The sequence below is a fragment of the Aulonocara stuartgranti genome, assembly GCF_965226115.1.
Source record: "Aulonocara stuartgranti genome assembly, chromosome: 17".
Taxonomy (NCBI): domain Eukaryota; kingdom Metazoa; phylum Chordata; class Actinopteri; order Cichliformes; family Cichlidae; genus Aulonocara; species Aulonocara stuartgranti.
Genome location: NC_138953.1, coordinates 35,457,223 through 35,469,578, shown reverse-complemented (window position 1 = coordinate 35,469,578; position 12,356 = coordinate 35,457,223). Strand labels below are relative to the sequence as shown.

The 12,356-nt window shown below is 41.1% G+C and overlaps 1 protein-coding gene across 1 annotated transcript in view; it reads right to left on the bottom strand.

Annotated features, from left to right (window-relative positions):
* pim3 (Pim-3 proto-oncogene, serine/threonine kinase) overlaps positions 1–7,207 on the bottom strand; it is a 61,844-nt gene extending 54,637 nt beyond the window's left edge. Inside the window, exon 1 of the mRNA XM_082509780.1 lies at positions 7,189–7,207. Coding sequence (XP_082365906.1) covers positions 7,189–7,192 — 4 coding nt within the window. The 5' untranslated portion in view covers positions 7,193–7,207. The remainder of the gene's footprint in view (positions 1–7,188) is intronic.
* Positions 7,208–12,356: the final 5,149 nt, after the last annotated feature.

Here is a 12,356-nt window from a genome sequence, read left to right as displayed (position 1 = left end):
AATTCATCTGTCAATCTCACGCTCCGCTCTTCCTTCATTCATGAACAACATACGTGAACTCTTCAACTTAGGGCGCTCCAGACTTAGCCGTGAACTGCTCCAGTGCTACTTGCGTGCTACTACCTGATGAACCCAACAGAAGTACCACAAGCAAGTTTTGGAAGTCAGGGATTGGAGTGACAAGATGTTTGCTCCTGATCACCACCTGGTCCACAAGACACCGTACCCCTATGGCCCCTACTATGTGGTAGACCCACAAGAGGGTGGACCCATGTAGCTTCTTCAGGCTAGGCATGGTCATTAGACACTCACCCTAAGAGTCTCTGTCCCTGACCTGACTTAAGGGTTGAATCCCAGTGACCCTTTCCTGAGGAGGGTAAACTGGACCATTTTTCCATGTCAAAGTCAACCCAGAGAACTCCTAAAAACAAAATAACTCAAAAAATACGAGTAAAAGTCTGCATTATGTTAATACCTATTGAACAATAAGACTGCGTCTGTATTACTATCTAACTTGAGTCCAACATTACATGTTTCAGTTATATATGCAAACAAACTTTTTCTGTGATGAACTACAACACGTTACATCTAATGGCTAAACCTCTATGCTCTTTGTGGTGTATTTCAACATCAGACATCAACACAGGCTTTGATACAGTGGACTGTATCAAGTTACTGATTATTAATATAATAATTTACAAGAAAATGGTTTTGTTTAAAAATTATAATTATGTGCCTATTTTATTTATTTTGGTGGTCTGAATTGCAGTGGTATTAAACCATCTAAACCAGTTTATCACGATTTAGTGTTTTGGTAATTCTCCTCAAAATAATATCAAAAATCAGCGTCTGACTTATTTCCAAAATACCTTTGAGCCACTGCACTGCCTTATCCAAGTTCCTACCATGAGTACCTACCAAAGTGTCTCAGGCATGCAATATTTTTCCTACATTTTCAAAGCCAACAGTTTGACAAGCAGGGCCACTTCTGTGGTGACTGGTCATGCAGAGGTGTGAAAATAACTAGAGTGTGAACCGAGCTCCAATTTTCTTCTCACTTCTGTCAGTTGCAGTTTACACAGCCAAGTTCAGCACCACAAATGGTTCCAACACAATGAATGAAAAGGTTTCAAAAAGTAAACTTGTCTCTTTATGTTGAGTTTTTTTTTTTTTAATGACTTTGAGATCATGTAGAATGATAGTCTGTATATAAAAGATCCACACAGCTGCTGTGATGTCAACCACTGATGAAATTTTTGGCTACCACAATTTTTAATAGGATCAAAGGGTCATTTTCCCTTAGACTTTTATACAATCAGACTTCTTATCGCAACCAGAGGAGGTGCCCCCTGTTGGCCATTACAAAGAACTCCTGTTAAATAAAATGCTTTGCTACCAGCATGCACCAGTATTAACACGAGTTTTAACAGCAAACTTGATATCTGACTGCTCGCAGATCTCAGTAATTAACAAAGTAAGTATAAAGTTACAAAACAATATCTATTTTGAGTAACTAATTGGGTTCCTGTTGAAGTCTGACATGTGGTTCAATTTGAAAAACAGGCTAGAATACACGTCAATCATTTACACACATCATCTTATCTTTATTGTGTAAAGTTCCTAATAGACCACTGCTGTCTGATAGGAATGTGGCTATACTGCATGTCAGATCAGAAATGTCAAACCTTATCTGCCACCTTCATCGTGGTGCATCCAGTATCAACACCAGACCACCTCCCTGTCTGTCATAGCTTCATTCTTTGCATGCCACTGTCTTTTCATGCATGTGTGTGTGTCTCCACCAGCCAGGTGATGGAGTAGATATACCTATATAAACAATTTGGAGCTGTTACAGTTCAGTGAAGGCAGAGCCCGCTATCATCTGTCTGCACCTTTGGGAGACACCCCGCCATTGGGCTGAGGTGAGACTGGATGTTAAGTTTGAGGAAAAGTAACACAAATGAAACGCAATCAGTGTATATCAGTTGCTGCTTGGCTGCAAACACAGGCTGCGTGCACACGTGCAGACATGCGGCGATGCTACTGATCCGTGCAGAAATCCCAAGTGGACCCCTGGGAGAGAAGAGGAAATCACTCAGTCCACTGCATCTTCTTTCTCTTTGCTACGTTTTCCTAACATTTTTTTTAGACTCTCAGTTTTGTTCCCTCTATCTCACTCCGTGTCTATCATACAGCCTCGGTAGCTGAATTAGCTGAAGGGCATTGCTCAAGAAGTGGTCGTGGTTAGGCGGTTAGGGGGAAGCACAGAGTCATTGTTACAACCTAGCTATCACAACTTGTCACATTGAAGGGTGCATTGGTGCAATCACCAGGCTCACTTATTTATTCATGAGCTGCAGGATGGTAGAGAGTCATATAGGGTCGCTTATATATACATATATGTGAGTGTGTGTGTGTGTGTGTGTGTGTGTGCACATAACAAAGTAATAGTGCATATTTCATGCTGAGTGGTTATTTATCTGTAGGGGCAGGTTTCTTACATATCTCATGTGTGTGTGTATTTTTTTAGCCTTTATTGTGTCTGATTCGAGGCTGGGCCCATGCTCAATTATTTAAACCTTAATATTTTCACATAAAGGCAGATGAACACTTTCCAGCTATAGCCTTCTAGGATGTAATACAGCTACAAGCCCTCATCTCCAAGCTACAATATTAACTTAACCACCACCACCAGCCACAACAGCAAAAATCATTTCCCTCTTCTGTCATAATCTAATCCCCGGTAGGATTATATGGAGGCATCCTGGATGTAATTTGATATGTGACCTTATCTGCAGGGGGCTTGGAGGTTTACCTGACAAAGATCTGCAGTAAGCAAGTAGGGTAATCAGCTCTTCAGGACGGCTTGATGAAACAGAAAGGGTAGTCAGTATCGCTAAAATATCTCATCTCGATCTAGCAGTAAGTAAACTGACAGAGGAAATGACACAGGCTATAAAACACACTGCAGAATTGCTGAGGGTAGTAAAACCCAGACACACCCAAGGCAGATGTCTACTAATAGCAGGACTTCAGCTGCTTTCATAAGCAAACTACCAAAGCACTTCCAAAGCTCAGTAACTTAAAGCTCTCAATTAACTGATCGATACCAACTGACACTGCTGTTGAAAAAAATAAAAACAGAGGCGTTATGTGTTCGACTGGGGCCGGGAGTGACTTTACAGAGTGCCGCTTGCTGCTGACTTTGCTGTAACAAGTCAATTGTCCAGTCAAGGTCTATCTACTTTAAATTGCAACCATTTGCCATAATTGGCAAAATTTTGTGAGAAGGTAATGGAATGGGACTGGAATATACTAATTTGATACCCAGAAGAAAAGGTTGTAAAATAATAATACTAGAAACAGCACTAAGATCACAAGTTTAAAACTGTAACTGCAACACTTTTTTTTACATTAACATTATTTTAATTTCGAGGTTAAAAGGCTCATTTGTCAAAGTAAATAACAGCCAGTTTGTCTTCCACCAGAATTACGCACACCCTGTCCCGTACGCCCCTTTTAATCGTTCCAACCGCAGACTAATCATCTAAACGCCATTACTGTGAGTGGAAGGGAAAACCTAATAGGGACAATAGTTTGTTTTGTAAGTCAACAGATGCTGCCCAGTTGTTTTTTTTCCCCGTCCTATGTTCATTTCCATAATTTGTCCTTTGACTTTTTAAGAAGATAATCCCCTTGTTATACAGTCACCACCGCAGAATTCACATTGTAACTGTGTGCACTGATGTGTGTCTGTGTGTGTGTGTGAAGAGGGTGTGGTCACAGTTGAACCCAAATGAACCCTGATACCCCCTTTCTTCTCCGTGGCCTCGCCCTTCTTCTCCTCCTCCTCCTCCTCCTCCTCCTCCTCACTTCCCTCTGCGTCGGCTGCTTGTGGATGCTAATGATTAATTGCTTATTTGCTTGGATGGGGCTTGATTGGCGTGTGTGTGGAGTAGACCTGACGAGCTGTCAAAGCTGTCAGACAGAGCTTGGTGCAGACCAACAGAGAGACAGCAAGAGAGCAAGACTTATGGTAAAGAGTACGCAAGACCAGAGCCATCTGAACTCATTAATGCCCCACACTTTTCAAAAACACGCCAGCACAAACGCATGCACAAATCTCCTACACACGGCGACTTTGCAGAGCAAACGTGTCCATGCAAATGTTCGTGCATGCATGCGGTCGTTTTTCATGCGCGCACACACAGCAAAATGCACACAAACACACACTGTCTGAATGACATTGTTCTGTCAATCATCTGAGTGTGCTGCAACTACAACGGCGCTCTCCACTTTAATCATTGTTAGAGGCAGAGGCGACGTTCATCCGAGATCACTACCTATCAAATTACATGCGGTCTGGGGAGTGAATGACCGATTGCATACATCAACACGAATGAAAGGACGATCTGGGTCCGGATCTGTTTCCCGTTGGAAACTGAATTTGGTTTCCAGTGCTCCGGCTAAAGCGTATACTCTTCTATACATTCAATTAAGTCCTCTTTATAATCTGCTTTATCCTTTGTAGAAATTCTGTTCCGAAATCCCCTGGTGCACTAAGGGGAAAAGCATTTTCAAATTATTTTTCATTTTGTTTAAATGAAAACAGCCCAAGTTGTCAGTGTTGCTTAAAATAAACCTCAAGTTGCTGTCTTTGAACGAATACATTTTGTGCTTGATGTTAGCATTTAAGCAGAGTTTTGCCAGCAACAATATGAAATTCACCCAGAGATCCTCATTTGCTTGCCAGTTTGTTGATGTTCTTATCCAAAATGTATTTTAGTGAGCAGACAGACCAGATGTTTCTTCCTTGAATAATACTTAAAGGCTAAACGAGTAACCGAGGGATGCTTAGCCAAACAAAAACATTTTTGGCCTGTTTAATATTGGACCCATGAAGATCTGGGGATACTGACAGTTCTATAAATATGTTTTTGACCCCGTTCACTGCTGTCAGAGGCTGTCACAAAGTGTTGGATGTAGCACACATTCACAGTACTTTTTCATTGTAACATGTGACAAGACTTTTTTCAATTCAAGTAATGGACTATTAAAGGTACAGTTAGTTTTTTTTTTTAAGTTTTTTTTAATAGAAAAATGTTGTTCTCATAAATACACATTGATTAGTGTGTAATAACTTCTTACAACAAAACAATGTCTCATAAACGTAGAATTAATCCATTGAAAATATGTAGGACTGGGCACCTCTGCCATTTTTAATGCTAGAGACCAGCCACATATGCAGTGGAGGTGGAGGAGACTTTGAGTGGCCTGAATTTTAATTGGTGTCTGCTCTTTCAGACTCATGATATAAAGTCTTATACGTATGTTTTCTTGTGTCACCAAAGATGCAAAAACGTAGAGAAGAGCAAGAACGCCGCTAGCACCTGGATAAAATGTTATCAGTTCCTGAACTTAAGTCTAAAACATGGAAAATTTCATAAATGTACTGATTTATTTCTGATATTGTTACAGTTACTTATGGTCAGCTGACTAGACATGCGACAGCATGGCAGCTTACAGCCAGCTGGCTAAACAACAACAACCGCTGGGTACAAGCATATAAACATTATGCCAGATAACTTTAAGCTAGAGTGTTGTAAAAATCACACTTCCTTTTGATAAACAGTTTGATTACATAAGAGTTAATTTGCTAAGCCTCCGAGTTCAACAATGTTACAGCCACTTCACGGATAGTTTCACTAACACAGCTTAACAGCAACTAACAGTGACTAAAAACATCTAACAGAGGCTAACAACTAGCTAAGAGGGAAAAGTTCGATTTTATAGCTATTTGCTGTTAGATAGCTAACTAGCTTGCAAGCCCAACACCGGCAATTTTCTTTTTAACTTTAGTTTAGCTTCATTTGGAAATAAGAGTCTTTAAAATTTGTTCAATTCTAACGTTTTCCTTTAAAAAAAGGTAATTTAATGAATTATTAAAATGTATTCTAGTCTTGGTTGTTGTTATGCTACTGAAGCATAGAGGATATGCATCCTAAAAATCCAGCCCACTCTACCATCAGCTGGAAGGTTTGTAGACTTCGCCAGCAGCGCCCTACACCCTCCACCACATCCAAGATAAATGATACCAATTTTTTAAACAGCGCCTTCGCCTGCTCTCGCTAGTGCCGTATTCGCCCGAACAAACACATTCACCGAATGAACACATGAACGCAAATGGCAAAAACATGCACACACAGAAAACACACCGAAGCTATACATACAAAGGTGAGGGCGACAGGTTTTGATCAATAGTCTCATGAGCCGTGCAGCTTTTCTCTGCTTTTGCGACCACACATTTGCTGCTCTGGGCTGAGTAATTGGTTCCCACCGCTATGATAGCTACCACTGCGAAACACAATATTGATAACATTCTCCATGTGTGTCTGCATGATTGTGTTACATAAATGGCTCTCCAAGGAATACATTACACCCTGCAGGTTGTTCAGCACAGTGCATCTCCTTCTTTCCATTTGTCTTTTTACCTGTCTCCTTCTCTGCGACTCCCTTACCTTCCACTCATTTTCTCTCTTTTTGCTCTCAGTGCTTCCACATCCAAATCACAATCAAATACAGATAGCCAAAGGGCTTCATAATGTGATACTACCTCCGCTTTATACATGCTCCAGCAATCACTTAGGCAGTTCTACTTAAAATGTTTGCATTCCATGCAACTTGATAGAGAGTTCATCCCCATGAGACGTTTAGATAGTCACGTATTGTTTTGTTATCCCCCTGTTGTTCTCTGTGTCATTCGAGCTTTCTTTTCTCCATACACATTCTTTAGACCTTGTTAAAAGATTTGAAAGGTAGGTCACGCGTCAACAGGCTGGAGAAATTCTGACGGTAAATGAACATCAAATCCTTCCAGCATATGCGATTAGTAGGTGTACTGGTAAATAGCTGGTTATTTAACAAGCTGAATGAACAAAGCTTGTGTACATGTGAGTTTAGGGAAAGGAGTCAACTCCAATGCTTGAGGTGCAGTTTGTTAAGAAACATCCTTTCAGCAACCTCTTAAACCTCTGGCTATTTTTGTCTCCAGGTCAAAGTGAGATTAGCAAAACCTGAAAGGGTAGTTTTACTATTTACTAATGGTAAATCTAAGGTAGAGGGGTCAATACCAGCTTTTAACAAGTCAGTAGAGACCAGTGCTGTTGAAAACAGATCACATATACTCACCCATCACTTCATTAGGTACACCTTGCTATCAGCCATCAGAATATGGGTACACCGTGCTCATAAGCTCCAGCCAAATAAATCCACAAGAAATAAATCAAAGAATGCTATGCCCATTTTAATCTGAGTGGATTTAGCCATCTGCCAGACACTGTGCTACCGTCGGGAACCCACCCGTCACATTGGGGGTGGGTTCCATTTTAATATCAAACAGTGATTGCTATGTTTGGTTTCTGTAAAGAGAAAGCTACAATTTAGCTGTGTGTGCTGCTAACTGTGAGTAAAAGCTATCGTTGGCACTATATAGAAACTGACTAAACATTCAATAAGTGAAGTCAGTTCATTTTGCATCAGGTTGAATTTAGGTTATTAATAACTGATTAATAAAAAAATGTAATTAAAAGGCCCACACCTTTTGGTGCCAGAAGCTCTTTTGCAGACCAAGTATTAGTGCTCAGTCTCATCTGAGCAGGCTTTGGCTCCATAAATAATGCATGTGGAATGCGAAAGTTATATTTCTCAAAGCGCTGGCTATCACGTGGCAATATCATGAAGGCAATCACAGTTTTTATTAGGCTTTTTTTTTCTTTAATCTGCATACTATAAGAAAGGTTGGCACCCAGAAGAGGAATTATTGGTCCAGATATCTGCCAACTACACTGGAATCAACACCTTATGATACCTTGTGGTGTCTCATTATCATCTTACTAAAATGACCGTATGCTTGTAAAAGACCATTTAAATCTCAATCCCTGAGTTGGTCTGGCTCAAGTTATGCCCACCTGTGTCTGTTTTGAGTAGAGCAACAACAAATTTACAAAATTTACAGAACAAACCTGTGGGTGGTGAGAGCAGGAACTCGCTAACCCCCATCAGGGACATGTGTGCTGGCAGACTCCAACAGGGGTATAGTCAATGACCCCTCCCACCCCTGAACACTCCCTTTTTACCCCCTCCCTTCTGGAAAACAGCTCACTCATGTCAAAGACAATAAAAGCGTCCACCCAGAGGCCGTCAAATGTGTCTTCCCCTCACTTCCTAAATGAAGAACTCAATTCCCCACTTTTAACTGTTTTAGTCAATTAATGCCTCTTGTATAACATTTCATACATACAGTTCTTGTAGGGTTCTTGACACTTCTACATCATCAGTGTGACCCCCCCCCCCCCCCCCAAAAAAAAAAAAATCAATTTGTTTTAATACCAAATGTAGCAAATACAATAGAAATTAGGTCACAAATGGAAATTAAAATTAAGTTCGTTTTTTAAACAAATTTATCAGATGGTTCAATAAATGCTCCATTTTCAAAAAACTTTCATTTTCTGCCAACTGTTTCATGGTTCAGACTTTTACAGCTTGTCTCTACATCATTTTACACTCAGCAGAAGAAAAGACATTCCAGCTGTCCAGAATTTTTTATTGATTTATTTACTTGTTTAGTCATAAATGGTTGTCCTTTGTAAAACAAAATAAATCCCCCAAAACTCCATCAGATTTAGTAGCGATACATTTTTGGGTTTTCTTCCATGTGACACTCTGGCTGTCTGTTCGATTCTCCCCGTTACCCCCGTCTCTTCTGTGCGTGTCAGCTGACTCGTCTTGGATTTTCTGTCAGGAAGGTGCCAAATACCAGTCAGTTCCAGCACTTCTTTCTAAATATACACCTGTGTGAGAGCAGGTTTATCCCAGCAGCTGTACATGCGCGATTGTACACACAGTAAGGATTCCATACGTGTGTGAGGCGTGTGCGTGAATCCTCGAGCACTCGAATATGCATGTGCACGGCCACTTCCACATGACCGACTCTTTTCACACATTTATGCAAGGGTCTATTTTCTGCCACTTACCACCTCGCCCCTTTCTGTGGGTGTAATATTCACAAGAAAGAAGAACAGCTCTCTCTCGTCTCCTTTTTTCTTTTCTTTTTTTTGTCTGGGACCCAGATGTTTGGCCACAGTATGCCAGCTATGCAGAGTAGCTTGGCATTACTATGCTATACTGCTAAAGAAAAGGAAAGGAAAACAAGGGTTAGTTGAGCAGAAGAGCTGAAACAATAAGGCAGGTGAGAAGAGGAGAAGAGAAAGTGAAGAAAGTGGAGGAAGAGGAAGGAGAGAGGGAGGGAGGATGAGTGGCGAGCAGAGACAGGAGGGCACTGGGTACACCGTGTCCTTAAAAAGCCTCAGAGGAAGTGAAGACAGAGAGAGAGAGTGAGTGGGTAAAAGGAGAGGATGAGCAGTGCGGCGTGGCTGAGAAAGAGGTTAGTAAACCAGTTGAAATTGGATAACAGTCTCCCTACATATCCACAGTTTCACATATCGAGAGCTCAGTGAATGAAAATAGGAGATTAACCGAGATATGTCTGGGGACAGATGGCGATGATTTAATCTCGTGTGCGTGTGTGCAAATCCAGCGCATATGATGGCTTTAGTGCGACGTGGAAGAGGCGCACATGAATTGTGCCGTTTTTGCTCCAAAATATGATCACGAGCTCATGAGCCAATTAGAAAATCCTTGATTAGGTTCAGTTTGTGTGCAGAGAACAGATGCGAGCCAATCAAAAGGCGGGACTGACAGGAAATGATGCGGATTCAGAAAAGCTGAATTCCTGCAGTTTGGTGCCGCAGTGTCACCCTGCCTCTCTTTTGCCTCTTTGTTGATTTTTTTTTTTTTTGGGAACAATTTGTCCTCACAGGAAAATGTCACGCTACCCTGTCGGCTCTGACTCCATCCCTACTTGCCACCCACTGTCTCTCTCTCTCTCTCTCTCTCTCTCTCTCTCTCCCTTTCTCCTTCCTCTCACTTCATCATTGACATCGAGAGTTTTCTCCCTCCCCTGCTTTTCACGTCTTATCATGTCCCCTTTCCCTCTTCTCCCCCTCTCCTGTGCTCTCCTGCATCACCCTCCCCTCCCCTGCGAGGCTAAGAATCAGTAGCGCTGCGAGCGCCGCGGCACACACTATTCGACATTTTACGCAGTGAATATATTAATGGATAAAGTACAAACTGCTTCACATTGTCACCCACATGCCACAGGAAGAGAGAAAATTACATAGAGACACTCCAATCTGTTCACTTCCCTGCATTTTTTAAATTTAGTTGCACTCTCTTCCCTTTCTTATCACTGTCTCTTACAATCGCTCCTCTCTTTCTTCACCCGGATCTCCATCTACCCCTAATGGTACTCAAAGGAAGATGGTGAACAGGCAGTGCTTCCCAATCTTTTTATCCCATGAATGCGTATGAGCATTTATTGTGAGTAATGTTTCCAATATTTTTTTTTTTACCTCCATTTTTGGACTCTGCCAGCCCCTTAACTACCCATTATATGACTGTTATCAATTATAATCCCTCCAGTGGATGTAGCTAGTACAGGCCCTCTCACTAGAAGGCCAGGAGGTGCGTAATCTTCCATTTTGATTGATAAACTCAAAGTACCCCAGATTGTCTTGGTAACCTCTGTTTGGGTGAATGAGTGCAGAGGAGCCGCGATGGACTCATCGCAGACTACCACTAATGTAGTGTGTGTCACTGCGATGACTCCCTTTGGTTTGTGGGTTACTGTTCTGTAGAGTCACATTTGCTTCTTTTCCAGATGTGACCACTTTTTGAGGTTAGAGGTCAGAAGCTGAAGATGGTGCATCCTTACGTTGCTGTGATATTAACTGGAAATTAAATTTGGCAAACACTCGAGATGATGGGAGTGAGTTATATAAAATCATACCTTATGTATCTTCTTCTTTCGACTGTTCCCTTTTGGGATTGCCACTGTGGATCATCTGCCTCCATCTCATCCTATTCATTACCCTCTGCATGACCTGGGTGCCGCTTTTCCTCCTTCCTGCCTCCATCTTCAACAACCTTTGTCTAACATATCCTCTATCTGTCCTCTGCACGTGTCCAAAACATCTCAGCCTTGCCTCTCTGACTTTGTCTGCCTGAACCTGTCCTTCTGACAGTGTACTCATTTCTAATCCTGTCCCTCCTGGTCACTCCCAATCAGAGATGGGCAGTAACGCGTTACTGTAATCCAATTACTTTTTTCAAGTAACGATAAACGTAAGGGATTACTATTGCAAAAGACGTAATTAGATTACTGTTACTGTCCCGTAAGCATGCTGCATTATTAAACCATCATGATTTTGTTTGTGAGAGTTTCTCACAACAATGACATACAAGCGTGCTATGTCCGTGGCAGCAACAGACGTTTGTGGATCAACAGTGGGTAATATGGAGTGCGGGAGAGAGTACGGCCATGCAGCGTTTAGAGGGTGGATGTACTTACATTACTTTAAGTTTTAGTTCGTAAAAAGTGACAAAAACATTAGCGTCTGCTGTACGCTCTGCGTGGGAAGAAAACGTCTATCAAAAGCGAAAAATTAAACTTCATATCTCAGCAAGCACCGAGCACACTGCCACGGGAATGTGAAAATCACAGAGAAACTCTGGATCCTCCCACTGACATGGCCACTGCAGCACTGGGAGAACCTCCACCTGCCCCACTCCTGCTAAACAGGTGTCAATAAGAGCGACAGGACTTAGTGCCGCTGAATCTTTGATTTATTTTTGCTGTGTTCTACTTGCATCTATTTGAAAGAGTGAGTGTAAACACAAACATTATTTTTATTTTATATGCTGGAATATGCAGGAAAAAAAAGGTTTAAATGTTAAAGAATTTCTTCAAGTCAAAGACTTGCATATAATTACATTTTTGTTTGATGCAATGTGCATAAAATTAAAAGATTAAAAATAATAAAACAATTTTTAAAAAGAGGCTTTCCATTTGATTCAATTTTATATGATGGATTATGCATAAAAAATAGAATTGGGCTGAAAGGTCTATTGCTTTTTTTACGTATTCAGGTTGTGTGTCATGTTTTTAAAAAGTAACTGAGTAACTAATTACTTTTGAAAGTAAGTAATTAGTAACGTAACAGGATTACTTTTTTGGAGAAGTAATTGGTTACTAATTACTTTTTTCAAGTAAATTGACCAACACTGCTCCCAGCGAGAATCTTATCTGTAATTTCAGGAATGCGACACGCTTGCTCTAAAGACAAAAAAGCATTTTTGTACCAGGCTGTAAAACATGTTTATTTCTGCTATTGGAAATTTAAACATGACTTGCTCCAGCCTCAAATCGCCAGACTGGAGCGCGAAACATCAAACTGAAA